Here is a 16,784-nt window from a genome sequence, read left to right on the forward strand (position 1 = left end):
AATCACTATCAAAAATTGTCCAATGTCCTTTTATTTTCCACTCTTTTTCTACATATCTTCTAAACTTTTTCCACTTCATCTTAAAAACTTGCAAATCATAGTCTCTTAATATTCTTGTTAATTTGTCCATTTCACTCCATGTCATAACTCTTATAATCCAGTCCCATTTCTCTGGTATTTTTTCTTGCTTCCACAACTGCACATATAATGTCCTAGCAACTGAAAGCAAGTACCAAATTACAGTTCTATCTTCTTTTGGAAATTTTTCCATTTGTAATCCCAACAGAAAAGTCTCTGCAACTTTCTTGAATTCATATCCCAAGATCTTAGAAATTTCTTGCTGAATCATCTGCCAATACTTTTTTGCCCTTTCACAAGTCCACCAAATATGGTAGAAAGAACCTTCATGTTTTTTACATTTCCAACATCTATCTGGCATCTTATTGTTCATCTTTGCCAATTTTTAGGAGTCATAGACCATCTATACATCATTTTAAAACAGTTCTCTCTAATACTATGACACGTCGAAAGCTTCATAGAACTCTTCCACAAGTATTCCCAAGTTTCCATCTGTTTTTCTTTATTTACATTAATTGCCCATTTAATCATTTGAGATTTCACAACTTCATCCTCCGTACACCATTTTAAAAGTAATGTATATATTTTTGAAATTAATTTTTCATTATCTCCAAGCAGAACTTTTTCCATTTCTGTTTGTTCTTTTCTTATTCCTTCAGTTTTGATATCATTATCCACCAAGCTCTTTATTTGTTGCATTTGGAACCAATCATATTTATTATTCAACTCTTCAGCAGTTTTCAATTCTATTTTGCCACTTTGTATTTTTAATAATTGATTATATGACAACCACTTTTCTTCACCTATCTCAGCCGTTATTTTTATTACTTCAGCTGGCACTATCCAGAACGGTCTTCTCTCATCTCCATATTTCATATGGAGTTTATGCAATGATAAACAGTTTCTAGCACATGCTGGGAAAGTGAAACTGAACTGCCAGGTAGATCATCTAAGTGACAGATGGTGGCTGGTTGCCAGATTGCATCAGCCTAAGCAATGTCAGCATGACTCAGCAGGAAGCTGATTGGTTACCTGGCTGGACCTGATGTATAAATGTACAAAGACACTTTACTGTGTGTGGGATATGTATGGTGGAGAGCAGCGGAGCATTCTGTTGGATTGGAGAGTGGAGGTGTAAATAAATTGCATATAGTGGTTTTAACACTACTGTGTGCAAGCCTTCATTCTTTGCGTCACTAAAACCACCCTCACTAAGCACAGGCGCATCAACAATTTCATCCATGTATTTAGCAAATTATTTCTTATATAATGGTGAGAGAAAAAACCTTCCATCTTCTTTTTTCCATAATACAAATACGCATGACAGCCAAATTTATTTCCGTGACCTTCCGTGACCTAAGAGTTTTTTGTTTAACAGCGTTATCCATTCTTTTATCCACACTAAACAAACTGCTTCCTGATATAATTTTAAATTCGGTAGTTGAAATCCACCTCTCTTTTGCATCTGTCAAAATTTTCGTTTTGATCCTTGGTTTCTTCCCAGCCCACACAAATTCTGAAATTTTTCTTCGCCATTTATGAGGTGGCTTGCCTTGATGCTCCAACACCCACAGCACCTTGAGTACAGGGAGTCTTTCTTTGAAGGGCCTCCTGCTCCCCCTCCATTTCTCCCTGCTGAGGGGGAATGGGCCTCTTCATCCTCCCACCGGCCACCATAATGAGGCAACATACTGGGAGGTACCCTTTGTAGGTGTCTGTGGAAGATGTAGAACGACAGGTTTGGGGTTTGTGACCCTCCAGACATAAGCATGGCACACCTGCTACTCTGCCACACAGGATTCAGAGGAGGTGCAGAAATGTTACCAAACTGTGGTCTGACACCCCAACACTGGGGAAGGTGGAGGAAGGGACAGCTGCTTTCTGGCACTGGGCTGGGAAGGGCCACAGAGGAGTGAACTGGAGGCAGAAGCAGCAACAGAGAGTTGTGTGGGTGTTTCCCCTCCCTCCAAACACTGCTATCAGAGACTTCTGCAAGGAGTGTTATCAACTGCTGGTTTCTGGGCAGTGCTAACAACTCTGTCCTCTGTGGAGAGCCCCAGGAATAGATCAAAAGGAGGAGGCTCCAAGACCTCTAGTAATTCCCTGCTAAGGGTAGGCTCCTGTGGGCTGGCAGGATGGGTTTGGTGCCTGAGAATGGGGGCCTGTGGTACAAGGGATGGAGAACTTCTTCCCCCCACAATGAGCACCTTTTGCATCCTCACTTATTCATTTATTTTTATCATGCTTATATCTTGCCCTCCCCTAGCAGGCTCAGGGCAGCTAACAGTAAAAAACATATAAGATTAAAAACAAAATATACAATAAAATCATATTCATACATTTTACAACCACTAAAAGTTCAAGTTGCACAGAGGGACTTCTCCCCCACAATGAGCACCCTTTGCACCCACATTCACCCTCACAGCAATCAGGAGGGGGCATAAAACATGGGTGTTCAGCTGCTAAGCCCCTCCACTTGGCATGAGCACAGAGATGGGTGGCTCAGAGACCTAAATCCACCTAACACCTTCAAATCCCATTACAGCAGAGGAATCACAATCAAAATGTGGGTCCTCAGCTGAGGAACCCACCAGCAAAGCTTCTCAGGTTCCCCACCTCTCTCTGTAACTGCAAACAGCCTAGAGAAAACAGACTGCAAAGCTGAGAGCATATACATAGTTTTCTGATCCTATAGAACAGAATGAGAACTCTGTTACTGGCAGCCAGCAGTGCCTGTTAAGCTTTGGAGAGCTCCTAGTGGTGCTTCCAAGGCTGAAGAATTCCTACTCCCCTGCTGCCTTGGAGTTTTATAAACAGTTTGATTGAGCGAAGACAGTCTGCCTGGAAAATGTAATCATTCACAAACTACCACGAACAGCATCAAAGTTAATGAAATGTTCATGCTGGTCACCCTTCCATGGACAAGCCAAAATTCATGACAAACTTTAACTCATGATGAGCCAGTCTGTACCCATCCCCATCCATTAGTACTTACTTTTCAAGTACTGGTGGGATTACCAACTCAGGACGCATTAGTGCAAGGTTCTGCAGAGCTTGGGCTGCCTCTAAGCTTCCAGTTTTGCTAAACATAGCCAGGAGGACAGGCTGAATAATACAGTCTACAAAGTCTGTGATATCCTGGTCAGTAAGTTTATGGCTATCAGGCACAGGAGTAAGCCAAGTCATCTTTTTGAACCGTTCACGATGCAATCTTCTGACAACACTACTTGGTAGCCGCTGAAGGAGCTTCATGAGCTTGTTCTGCCATCATACAGAAAAGGGTAATAGAATCAATTCCATTAATGAGCAGCAAAAACAGCATCAAGATCTCCTCTGCACTCAGGCTACAATCCAACACATATTTACTCTGGAAGTAATTCCCATTGAACAAACTGGGCCTTGCTTCTGAACATGCTTCAGGCCAGGCTCTCAGTATATCAATCTATGTCATTTAGCAAAGCAGCCCACACCCTTCTGCCTTTAAAGAATATATTTCACAGCAAAGGTCCCACAGCCTGTTTGGACATTTAACAGCTCTTCCATGCAATTCACCTGATCGTCCCTAGGGGAGACTGTTAACAAACAGAACTTAACATGTGGCCTAGCTGGCCGTAGTTATAGCCATAACAACTGAGAAACAATTGCCGTTACAAGAGTTGCTAAAAAGTGTGAATATATAGTTTTCTTGGGTGTTCCAAGTCACGTGGATGCTCCTCTGAATAAGATTTTCAGCATCTGAGCAGTCTAAGCATTTACAAAACTGATATACTACAAAACAGGGTCACTGAAGCTCAGTGTCTGCCCCAGCCTGGGTTCCTGAAGCTCAAGAGGCCTAGGCGATGAAGGGCAGGATGGGTGGTGCAGCAGATTCTCCAGTGTGCATTCCTTTCCCTAAAAAATAACTACAAAAAGCCATTTATTCCTCAATCCCACCTGCCGCACCCCTTCCAAATTCAAATTACACAGGAAAGCAATTTTCTAAAGCCAGCAGCCCATTTATCTTTGTCTTAATTTTCTAGCAATGACTTCAGACTATGCTACTGAATTCCCAGGATCTTGGATTCACTTTTAACAATGGATAATAAGAACACATTTTTAATCGATCAATAGCTTTCCAGCTTCTTGTGTTTACAGAACATGTAAAGGAATGTGCTGTAATTCACTCTATTTAAATAAAATATTTAGTGTGAATATCATTTTACAAAAAAGTAACAGCTGAAGAGAATAAAAAACATCAAGATTCTACTCCAATATAAGCATGTCTAATCTCAGGGAAACATATATCCTTACCAACCAGCGACCATTATTTGAAGGATGGTAAAAAGAGGCAATGCTTTTGAATAACCCAGACAAGTGTTTCTGTACAAGCTTACTCGGTCCACCCTGTCCAGAAAAAAAATAAAGTTGTGTTATTTGACTGACCTCCAAGAAACCCTAACAAGGCCACAGTATAACTTTAACAAGCTCAGTCTTAATTGGCTCTAAGTCAAAGTCTTAATAAAGGCTTAGAGTCTGTACTATTCTGTTTTCAGTAACAATTAAAACATTAGAGGGGCAAGAAGCCAAATACACAGAAGCTTTTTTTAAACAGAAGTACTTGCCCAAACTTAATATAATCTATGTGCAGATGGTCTCAGAATAACACGGGACAGCGGCTGCCTCTTTCCACTACCAAAACTGCAATCCCAAAGAGTTCATAATTACGTGAACTACATTAGTTCCATCTCCAGAAATGTAAGGTGGGACACTCTAGGCATCTATTTAACAAAGACTGTGATTACAATTTCTGTTTATTTACATTTACAAACAAGTGGCTGTTGCTCTTAAAACACAGCAAGCCAATTTAATTTATCTTCTAAAAGGTGAAGTTCTTACTACTAGATGATGCTGACTTTATTATAGAGACTGATTGCCCTGAATTAGTTACACAGCAAGAACATTTTTGCAGCCTGGGGAATAAAGTTGTGCCATCTGAGAGTGCAAACTGGCCATCCCTGCATATTCCTTTATTTATTCCACAGACAAGTCAAAATATTATCTAGACAAACTGAAGCATTTATTTATTGTAACTCATATTTACACACACGGCTACAGTCATGTACAGGCTTAAAGGCAATGTACAATGAATACTATAGTTTGGATATCAGGATGAGTGTACACTGAAAACAAAAAGGATCATACCATCATAGCTGTGATCCACATGACTGCATGCCCTATATCATAAGCATTTGTTAAGAATCTTGGAACCAGCACCTGGTTGCTTCCCACTGGAAGATTCAAACTGCGCAGTATTCTAGTAAATATCTGTAGGAAAAAAGGATCCATTATTAAATAATCAAAGTATGAACTGTATTCCATTTACAATGTATCCAAAATATCAAAGTGTGACAGCTTAACAGCATGATCCTCAAAGGCACCTTGCCAGCAACAATTTTGTTGGAATAACAGGGATGTTGTCAGGATTTCAGTAACAAACTTCAAACAATAATTACCTTGAATCTCTAACTGTTTGATTTATACATGTTAGCCACAGTGAAACTTATCCTTTCTAGATATGTATCTCGCCCACTAGCCTTGGAAAGAACCTATGCCAACTGCTAAATAAAAAGTGTATCACCAGCAGGAATTATCCTTTCAAGCAAATCAAGCACTGCTGAACAAAAACTCTGTTCCCGACAAGCCCATGTTCCTGCTCCAAGCATTACTGGGGTGCCCTGAAAAGCTTGGCAATACAAGAGAATAGCTTTAAAACTATGAGATAAGATTTGAAATGCCTGAAGTTTAATTTTTTTCAGAAATTACTAGGGACAGAGTGTAAGAACACAACATACTGCTGGTCATTAAAAAGTACTCAGTGAGATGTAAACACCCACAGTGGAAGGGGGAAGAGCAGAGGCAGGGAAGTTCTGGAAGACTAGCATTACTTTCCAGATTTTTAAAAAAAGAAATACGGTAGCCACATTTGTAGCTTCCCCAAGCTTTACTGACCACAGCTGACAACAAGTACACTCATAGAAAGCATGACAATACAGGTTTAGAATTTAAGAAGATGCCACCATTTGTGCAATTCTGGTTATCATATTTTAGAGGAAACAGTAGAGGGACACATAAAAAATTCACATTGTCAGGGAAGTAGATTATTTCCTTATTAAGAATACTTTAAATACAGATGGAACTGTTTAATAAGGAAATAGTGTTTTGGGGATGTTTTCCCCCCACCCTCTCATTCAAAAATGCAGAGCAATGTACAAAAATAGATAAGCAGCACATCCACACCGGCAAGAGAGATTTCTTCATACAAAGGCATAATCAGTCTGGGTAACAAGATTTCTTTTTTTTTAAAAAAAAATCTAGAATAGGTTTTTTCATTGAGTAATAGCCATGAGAGTTACTCCAGAACAGAATATGGCAATTAAGAACGGATGTGCATCTCCGGCTGCAGCCAGCACCAGAAAACACTAAACAGGTCACTCAGAAAGGTAAGGTAAAAGCTTCGTTATTCAGCACCTGATTATACAGAACACTCAGCTAACCAGCATTACCCAAGGCAAACTCCTCCCTCTCAGCCACCATACCCTTGCATCTTTGGGGTATGCATGTAACCCCTCCCAGTCAGCTCAATACCTACAGCTGTTGCTGGGCTTCTGACAGCCAGGGCTGCTAGTTTATGTCATATTCAGATGCCTTCCCCCCCCCTCCCCGAAGCCTGTCTCAACCTGTCAGGAGCTTGCTCCGCCAGGGGGCTTCAAGACAGCTGGTCTGCTTGTCTGTCTGCTGCACAGGATGGCTTGACAGGAGAAGGGTACCACAAAGCATAGAAGCCATGGCCATAGCATTTTCAATGGTGTCTGTGGACTCCTCTGGATACAGGGCATAGCAACAAGCTTCAGTATCCAGCACATTTGATTAGGTAGCAATTCCAATTCCCATTAATGAGGGATTACAAAGCTTTTTATTGTAATTATCTTGTTTTTATATTTTTATCACTTCTACAATTATTAGACATTACCTTTGGAACATAGGGGTCCCAGTCAATGTAGCCTATATTATCAGTGGCCAAGCGTGCAAAAATGTTGACTAGATGCTAAAAAGAGAGCAAAAGAACACATTTCATGATCCAGCACACATTCTCAGTGAGAATTCTGGTCCTGATGCTTACTTTTGTTAGTACAAAGGCAAAACATAAGAAACTTCTTAGTATACATAGTCGTGGAAAACACTCAGGTACGTTGAGAAACAACAACCAAGTAAATCAGTGCATTAATAAAAATACAAATTTCAAACCCCAGAGGTTCTTAACTTGCATAGCTGCAGAGAAAAACGTGGTTACCCCATTTGTATCAGTGGACAGAGCAAATCTATTAGTAGAACTCCTAAACTCACCTGCTTCCTCCTATGAGATGAACAGGAAATCCTTGAAAGTACACATTCTGAGTACACATTAGATTTTCCAAACCCATAAAAACACTTAGTAGACTGGGACTACAATGCATGTAAAACTTCCAGATCTTTTAGTCACAGTTAAGAAGATCCACAGCATTCTATGGACCCCCCTGCAAGAATTCCCTTCTCATTTCCCTCTTTAGTGCGGTATACAGTGCTGTTGGCAAACATAATTAGCTTTAAACCAAACATGAAGCTGGTTTGAAAATCTGATTGATAGTTAAACACTTGTAACCTTGCTACAGACATAATAATAGAACACAGACAAAACTTCAAAAGGTAAGGGGCAGACGATTGGTAGAGGGAGGAAGGGAAGAGAAGGGAATATACCAGATAATAGAATGTTCCCTATCTCTGAGCCATGGCAAAAAAATGGAGAAATTGTCTTTGTCAGATCAGAGTATAATAGAGAGAGTCTGAGGAACCACCTTAATGCTCTGTTGGAAAGATCTGACTAAATATCCAAAATCAAAAGCCACGTAATGGGTTTTTTAAAAATTAAGCCCATCAACCCCACCCACAAAAAAGACCCCACAGAGATGAGTCTTAATAAAGCTATTTACATTGCTTTAGTTGTTGAATTTCATTATGGACCAATGAAGCTACTTGCATTTTTTCTCTCACTGTTTCAACAATTATAGTTAACACAAAAATAGAACCTTCTCTCGTATCTATATGATTGCCTGCAAGTTAAAAATACCAGCAGTATCCTGATACACTGGCTTGATTTGAAGAATCAGAAAATAAAGCAGTTGTAACAACCTAAATATTGTCTCTCAATTTGGAAATGCTAGCATTCAAAAAAACAGAATGCTGCATGAGAAGGCAATTTAAAAATGCCCAACAAACAAAATATCACTTGTTCACTCAGGTGGTTTGATGGTCCTTAATTTATTTCCTAGAACTACAACTTCTAGTTGGGATTACAAAGCCAGACACTTTATGTAGACCAGAAAAAAGAAATGGAGAAACTTACCCCTTCCCATTGTGGAAGATTCTGAACAGAAACCCAAAGGCCCAAAAACTCATCAAGCCAGAGTCTGCAAGACAAATTAGGCCACCACATTTGTCATTGCTAACTACACCAATCATGACTCCAGCAATTCATATACAGAATTATATAGTATTCCAGTGACTCTGAACACTGTCTGACTTACATAAAGTTCCTCAAAGTAAAAGACAAATCAAGTAGAACTTTTAAGCCTAACCATTTATTGCCACATTATATCAGATCTCACTTCTTCTTATTACTTCACCAAACCTTATAACAACCCTGTAAGTTAGATCAGTTTTATTATAAAAGAGAATGGTGAGAGGCTGGTATGACAAAAGTTTTCTCCATAAAATCTCTAGAACTAAATCCTGCTGAGTACAAAGGAGCCTGTTTGGAATCTTAAGACATTTCACAACAATAATGAAAGTTCATTATAGATATTAACGGGGCTTTTTTTTGAGCAGGAACACACAGGTACGCAGTTTCGGCTGACTTGGTGTCAGGAGGTGTGGCCTAATATGCAAATGAGTTTCTGCTGGGCTTTCCCCCCCCAAAAGTCCTGTGTGAAACAATGGTAATGTCAGAGCAGTGTTCCCTCTAAACTAGCTCACAGTTTTTTAGCCTCTGGCTCACACATTTTTATCTTAGCGCAGGAAAAATGGCCTCAGAGCAAACTCGTTTATATAGTAGCTCACAATTTTAAATGCCAATAGCTCATAAAGTAGAATTATTGCTTACAAGATTCCACAGTTCAGTTCAGTTTATTATTACAGTCATTGACCAGAACAAAATTCCACAGTTTAGAGGGAGCTTTGGCCAGGGTGTGTGGTCTAATATGCAAATGAGATCCTGCTGGGCTTTTTCTACAAAAAAAGCCCTGGATATAAATATAGAAGTTTGGATTCTGCCAACTTTTTTCATTCATTCTCCTCTAGTTCCCCTCTTACTACAGTCTCCATCACATATGGCTTTTGTCCATGTAAGTCCTTTTATCCCTTGGATAGCCTTTTTTTGTGGACACAAGTACTCCCTTCCCTCTTTTCTCACCCACAGAAAAGCGTTAGATCCAACTCAGATCAAAAGACCAAGGACACAAGCACCAGCAAAAAACATTAAATAATGAAGCATATATACTGATATCAATAAAACAAATTTAGGTGTCTCCCACTGAATCTCAAGAAGCACAAAGCAGGGAGTCTTTTATACTGGGATGTGCCTTATCAACATTTAACACCATAAAGATGAAAGCAAGCATTTATAAATTTATGTGAAGAATTCCAGGGTGGGACACAATTCAGAGAGGTGTTCCGTGAACAGGCACTTGAGTAAGTGTAGCTTAATATGACCTTGAAGTGATAAGTCCAAAAAGAAACAGCACCACCATATGAAACAATTTAACGAGAACATTCAAGGACAACCTGGAAAAGCTTTGAGATAACTATGCAGCTGTCTCAGTTAATGAGGACAACAAGTACCAAAGGCTAGCTGTATAGCTAACTCAGTCAACTTTAATTGTGTTCAGTGCCTGCCTCAAAACCCATTCCTATCCAAAACATTTGTTTTCTTTCTCTCATTTCCCTTTTGAAAAAGTGACTTTACTAGTAAAGATTTTGATTCTTGCCCAAAAACAAACTCCACCCCATGTTTTACACAAATTTTCATTCTTGGTGGAAAGAGGTAATTACCATATCCCACACATGTACTCTTCTCTATACAGTTCTTTGTGTCTTTAGTTATTTTTGTCCCACTTTTCTCCCCAATGTGGATCCAAACATGTATTAAGCATATTGTGAAATCTGTAAGGAGGAAAACAACCAGCCAGTTTGGTGCAGTGGTTAAGTGTGAGGACTCTTATCTGGGAGAACTGGGTTTGATTCCCCACTCCTCCACTTGCAGCTGCTGGAATGGCCTTGGGACAGCCATAGCCCTTGAAGAGCTGTCCTTGAAAGGGTCAGCCATAGCCCTTGAAGAGCTGTCCTTGAAAGGGTAGCTTCTGTGGAGCCCTCTCAGCACCACCTACCTCACAGGGTTGTGGGGGAGGAAGGTAAAGGAGATTGTAAATCACTCTGAGATTCAGAGTGAAGAGTGGGGTATAAATTCAATATTTTCTTCTTCTTCTAAAACATGCACATTTCTATTTCTAATTTAGATAGACTGGCAATAGAGTGCAAAATTAGCATGTAACTCTAGCAATCTTTTTCATTAAAAATGAAAAAGATACAGATACCAACATATTATTTGATGTATTTTTAAATGCCTGTAATTAATATTACAGTGCTGTCCAGAGACACACAGCAATGGAGCCAAAGGTAAAACACAAATAGTAACACATTTAGCCCATTCATATATGCAAGCAACATTAATGAGAACCTTATTAAGCAAACAGCTGCTAGCTCTAAAATTCTAAATAAGGCACCTTCAGTTGTGTCCCTTAATCTGGAAGGAAAACAAAATGAGCATTCTACAAGTCAGCCTCCTTGGGTACAATGAGAATGGTGATACTCTTAGAGCAATGGCCCTCCTGCAGATCTTGATACTAAAGGAATGTCCAGACTCATCTCTCTCTCTGGTGTTGGGTAACAAAACCTGAATCAGATAACTATTCAATGAAATGCTCAGTTTGTGTATCAAATGATTCTGCATCAGTGCCATGCCTATATGAATTTGAGGCACCAGCTCTAATAAAGTTTCAGCATCAGAATTGCTGGTATCAACACCATAGAAAGAATCTGAGTCAGGTACTCTGTGTTCAATCCTGGAGGTTCACTTGCTTCCCGCACAAAGAATTACTGCTTTAGATGTTAAGTTATCCTATTAATTTTATGATAGCCAATTTGGAGAAATATCAACCTAAATCAAAGACAAACTTTTACAAATCAGGCATAACTTAATATATGAATTATACTAGTCACCAATAAATAAGTAATAGCCTTTAATACAAAAGATCATTCCATAAAGAAATTTTAAATTGCAGCAGCAACTTACTTAAAGCCTTTGTGGTGAAGTTCTGGAGGCAGAGTAGTAGGAAGAAACAATTCAAAATTAGTGATGGCCTTCTGCATGGTAACATCAAAGGGACACATTAATGGCCGCCATTCATTTAGCATCTCCGCTGTCGCGTTTTCTGGAAAATACCTAAACAAAAGATAGACCTGCTAACCAATATACACAAACACTTCAAAAAGTCAGAATTAACATAATACCATAAGGTGTGGTGATTCACTTAGATGTCTTTTTTTAAAAACAGACAGAATTGTGCAAGTTATAGTTAATAACTGCTACTAAACCAACAAATAAATGCTACCTTCCTGTACAGAGGAAGCCTGGCATGTCCTAGCTGTGGCCTTAAGAAAGTATATGGTCAGTTACTGTTGAACACTGAATACTGTTTTAACGCCAGGAATTTTTAATGGGGGAAGAGGACAGAGATTTGGGGCTTGCCATTTTATTTTGATTTTAACTGAATTTATCTTTAACTATTACTGTAAGCTGCTTTGAAGCATAAGGAAAAGCAGCGTATAAATGTTTTAATAATAAAATGTTGGTCTGAAAGCAATGCTGATAATCTTATGAGATCGGAAAAAGTAATAATAGAACATGAGAAGACTCTAAGCTGCTGGGGATCGGGTGACAATTTACAATTAATATCATCCGCTTTACTAAATAAGCCAGGTTTACTCAATGCTCAAACATCTTTTACATGGTAGTTCCTAACTAGAGGGGACAGAGCAAAAAGCCTGCCAGCTGCAAAAGGAAAACATGCTTATTGCCTTTCGCTTTGCTTTTTCCAGAGTCCACCGAGGGCAGTCTTGCAACCCATCTACAAAGCTGGCCTGGCCTCTAGGGTTTTATGGCTCAAAATCTTGCCCAGTTCAATCAACATTATCTGAGAAGAAATGTCATCTACAGTTAATATAATGCAGACCCACTGATTTAACTAGGACAGAACTTAACTAAATGAAAGAATTGGGGGGGGGGGGGGGTAGAAATTAAATGTTATTGGTTTTAAAGCAGACATAAAGGCAATATACAGACATAAGTACAAAATAAAAAGGAAACACACCCCTCCCCCCAAAATAAAAAAACTACAATGAACATGTAACACAAAAAAAACCTAGTTAAACGAATTGAAGCATTGATAGAGAGCTCAACCTTTTTTAACCTTTAAACAAATATAGTTAAAATGTAGAGAGAGCCTTACTTAATTTTTTCCCCATAATCTGAAGAAGGACTTAAAAGTGCTTTGAGTATTATTCGGAGTTATGTATAAAATAAAATCATGCCATGTTTCAAGCAATCTAAAGTTTTGGCTTTGTTTTTAATTGTTCTGAGTTGGTCCATTAATTTTTCAGTCACTGCCATAACTCAGTATGCCAAAACTGTACTGTTAATACTCCTACAGATTTCCAACTTTTAGCTATTATCTTACCAGCCACCATTAACATAAATACAATTAATCCTTTAGATGTCACACTTTGTTTCTCCCTTACTGATGATAAACCCAAAGCTAGTGTAGGACAAATGGTTTGATGTGTAATCTTCACCATTTCTACAAAAAATTTCTTCCAAAACCGTAGCACTACTGGGCATGACCACTACATATGGGTATAATCACTTTGCTGATTACAATTTCGCCAACATTTTTTATTTGTATTCCCTATCCTTGCAAGGTGTGCTGAAGTAAGATACCATCTATGTAAACATTTCAAGGAGTTCTCTCAGAGTTATTGACAGTCTTCCCTGTTTGAATAAATCATATCTTATTCCAAATATTTTGTTCCATCTTCCATCTTTGTTCCACTATCCTTTTCCCATATTAATTTCAAACCATTTAATGTACTTGAGTCTATCTTAATTAGGTAAGCATATATTTAAGAGATTACTCCTTTTGCACTAGTCACATGTTGCATCAGTATTTGTTCAAATCTCAACAACTTTCTGGTGATACCCTACAGTTTACAATTAAAATAATTGCTATAGCACAAACCAATTTGTTAACCCCCCTTACAATTTTTCTTTTAGTTGTATTACAGTGAGAGGAGTCCCATTTACATAAAAGTCTCTCATAAAAGACATACATAAATGGGACTCCTCTCAGTGTGACTAGTACAAAAGGTGTAATCTCAAAAATATATGAAATAATAGAGTTGAGATGCATGAAAAGAGCAAGTTCTGCAATCATACCCACTTTCTTGCTTGTTTGTGAAGCTTTATATTAGAGTCTATTAAGACAAAGCAGTAGTCATCTTATGCTGTGGACTCTACAGAATTATAGGCTACACAGAATTATAGAACGATGGAGCCTGAAAGGACTGGGAGGCAACAAAGTCCAACCACCACTGATGAAAGAGATGGAGACAGATGTCAAGGAACAGCAGACTTTGTAAAAGTATGTTCAGTATAGCCAATCCATTTGCTAACCACAAACCACTTACATGTATAGCCTTCATTAATAAGACATTACATGTTATACTATTTCCTGCAGTTTGAGAGTTTTTATACACAGCTAGAAGCTGCTTAAGCACACAGGACTCTAGTCACTAGTTACAGAGGACTGAGCTTTGTGAGCACACAAGACTCTTTTCCTTTCCACAACTGGGCAAATGGAAAGCCCCATACACAAATGTAGTGCTGCACTATCAAACTGTAGACCAAGATCTTAAGGGGGGAGGGGAGGACAAGCTTCCCTCTACTGCAATATGGCTTCCCCATTTACAAAAGGGAGTCACAGGAGCCGGCAATTTGGAAATAGTAAGAAGTACTTACGGGCGACAGTTTTTCACAAGGGTTTTTAAAACACTTTCTACAGAGCTGAAAGGGGGAAAAGAGAGGGAGAGGAGTTAGAGATAAAATTACATCACCTTACTTTCAGTGTCATATATTAAGACAACTGCATATTTGTGCAAAAGCTAAGTGATACTGATGCAATTAGACAGCATCCGTGTACATGCAACAGTTAATTTTCCTTTGTTATTCAATCCTCAATATAAGGATTAAAACTTGCTTAATTCCGTATGTTGCCCTTTACTCCTTCACAAGCACTCACTGGGCCACAAACAGAAGTAAGCAGTAGTACAACTCCCCCTTCTTTCGTTCTGTTCTCCACTATGCAACCAAGCCCATTTTTATCCTAACCAGATTTTTAAAAGAAAAAAATACTAAGAGGGGGGGGGGGGGGGAAATCACACAAAAGCTCTCAGATCAATTAAATGCATCTCATATGCAAATTTATTTTCAGATCTTTTTCCTGTTAATACAAACATTATGAATTGTTTTCATTATGAAATATTTCATAGAAAACAAAGAAAATAGTCTTTTCTCTATGCCACCTCTTCAAGTACTCTTAATTCACTTGTATCTCTGGTCTGTTACAAGGAACACACACATTCCATTGAAGTCTCTGAATAATTGTTATTCAAAAAGTAAAATTCTCTCAGTTTACGGGAAGACCTAAGGCACTTTTCATGAAAGTCTACATTAAAGATGCCAGTTTAACTTTCCTGCCATGTGAGTATTACAAGATTTTACAAAGTTAGATGTTCTGTGCTCACTTACAACTTAAGACTCTGTAGAGATATCTTTTCCCCTTTCGTTTTCAGGTGGCCTTTTAGAGCTAGTGCAGCATTAGCCGCTAAGTATGAGTTGTGATGTTCCCAATTTGAATGTTATTCCAGACACAAATTCACCCAGGTGGCCCAAGCTATCTTCCAGTCTCAGTGCAACCCTAAACTATACTTGCTTATCTTATGGGTTACTGAAACACAACTAAAATGTCGTATTTGCAGCAGAACAGTTCCCACATTGTTTTTAAAATAGTACTCTGCAAACAGAGGGGATGGACTGGCCATTTTCTATACCAGAACCACTGACTCTTATGGCTAGGGCCAGTGCTGGGAGAAGTAATCCATTCATACTGCCACACAGCTGGGATTTCTTTCCAAATGATGCCAGAGTGGCTTGCCATCACACCACACTGCCATCTGCAAAACTCTGCCTGGTGGGAAGTTTTTTGGACACTTCCAATACACTACATGATTACTAAGCATTATTAAACAATTCTTATTCACAAACAAAGCAGCAAAACTTTATGAAATTCTATGTCCAAGTTACAATCCGTCTACATCTCAATATTGAGTCATAATATCCCAAAGCCAAAGGGAGGGAAAAATGGGAAAATGCCAAAATGGGAAGATAATAAAGATTTTGCCACTATTATTTTCCAACCTAAAAAGAAAGGAAGCAACAGAAACTCCTTCTGCTTGAGATATACACATACTGGAGGGGGAGGGGATAAAAATGGCTTTCAGGCAAAAATGCTATACCAAGGTAAGAGAAATACATAGTGGATGCAGTAAGATTTGTTAAAATACAACTCAGCTGTTTGTAATATTGCAAGTCTTCAAACTTAGCTATTATTCTTCAAGGAAAGACTGCCAAAAAAATTAGAAACCTCACAATGACTTTAACCAATGATCAAAAATTCATCATGTTAAGTCCATGTTATTTTAGTTTTTACTGTGAACACGAGGCTTCAGAGCATGCAGAAACTAGCAGCATTTTAAATAACTACAGACCTGTAAGATCTTGCATCATCTACCCATGTTTCATTCTGTGTTATCAACAAAGATATAAACACAACAATCTAGGATGTACAAGGCAAGGAAAAAACCTGGACTTCTCCTAGTAGTTACTTGTGACAATTGTCAATATAGGACCGAAGGCAACTGAACAACACGTAGAATGCTTTGATAGGTTTGCTGGCTTTGCTGCAACAGAATGACATACGTGTTCATAAGGCCCAAGTTCTCCCCACTAGTATATTTAATGATGAAAGGGCGAGGAGACAGGATCCCTGTTCTTCAGTCCCATGCTGACAGATGTCAGAAGCAGCTACTATGAAAGTCCAGGCTTATATATAGTGGCATGAATTTTGCAGGCAAGGGACACTAATCAGATAACAAGCCAAGATCCTTTTCTCAAGGCCAAAGGTGAGGCAGAAAGCAACCAGACACATGGCTTTTCTCTGTGGTGGCACTCCACCTGTAGAATTTCCTGTAACTTGCACATCACCTGTGGAATGCCCTACTCCTTGAGGTTTGCCTGATGCCTACCATATTCCTTTTCAGCCACACATCCAAAACATCTCTTTATACCTAAGGCTTTGACCTTTAAATCAAGGGTTTGACCTTTTAAAACTATTACAGTTTGATTATATACTAAGAAAAGTTTTATGAGACTGTTTGATGCTGCTAAATGTTTTATGCTGGTT

At 38.8% G+C, this 16,784-nt stretch overlaps 1 protein-coding gene across 1 annotated transcript in view; it reads right to left on the bottom strand.

The window, feature by feature from the left end:
* PSME4 (proteasome activator subunit 4) overlaps window positions 1–16,784 on the bottom strand; it is a 121,345-nt gene that overhangs the window by 77,671 nt on the left and 26,890 nt on the right. Inside the window, exons 4-10 of the mRNA XM_060249138.1 lie at window positions 14,282–14,326; window positions 11,501–11,650; window positions 8,498–8,561; window positions 7,088–7,162; window positions 5,260–5,382; window positions 4,369–4,461; window positions 3,074–3,339 (exon numbers count right to left, since the gene is read on the bottom strand). Coding sequence (XP_060105121.1) covers window positions 3,074–3,339; window positions 4,369–4,461; window positions 5,260–5,382; window positions 7,088–7,162; window positions 8,498–8,561; window positions 11,501–11,650; window positions 14,282–14,326 — 816 coding nt within the window. The remainder of the gene's footprint in view (window positions 1–3,073; window positions 3,340–4,368; window positions 4,462–5,259; window positions 5,383–7,087; window positions 7,163–8,497; window positions 8,562–11,500; window positions 11,651–14,281; window positions 14,327–16,784) is intronic.

Source organism: Heteronotia binoei, chromosome 1, assembly GCF_032191835.1.
Source record: "Heteronotia binoei isolate CCM8104 ecotype False Entrance Well chromosome 1, APGP_CSIRO_Hbin_v1, whole genome shotgun sequence".
NCBI lineage: Eukaryota > Metazoa > Chordata > Lepidosauria > Squamata > Gekkonidae > Heteronotia > Heteronotia binoei.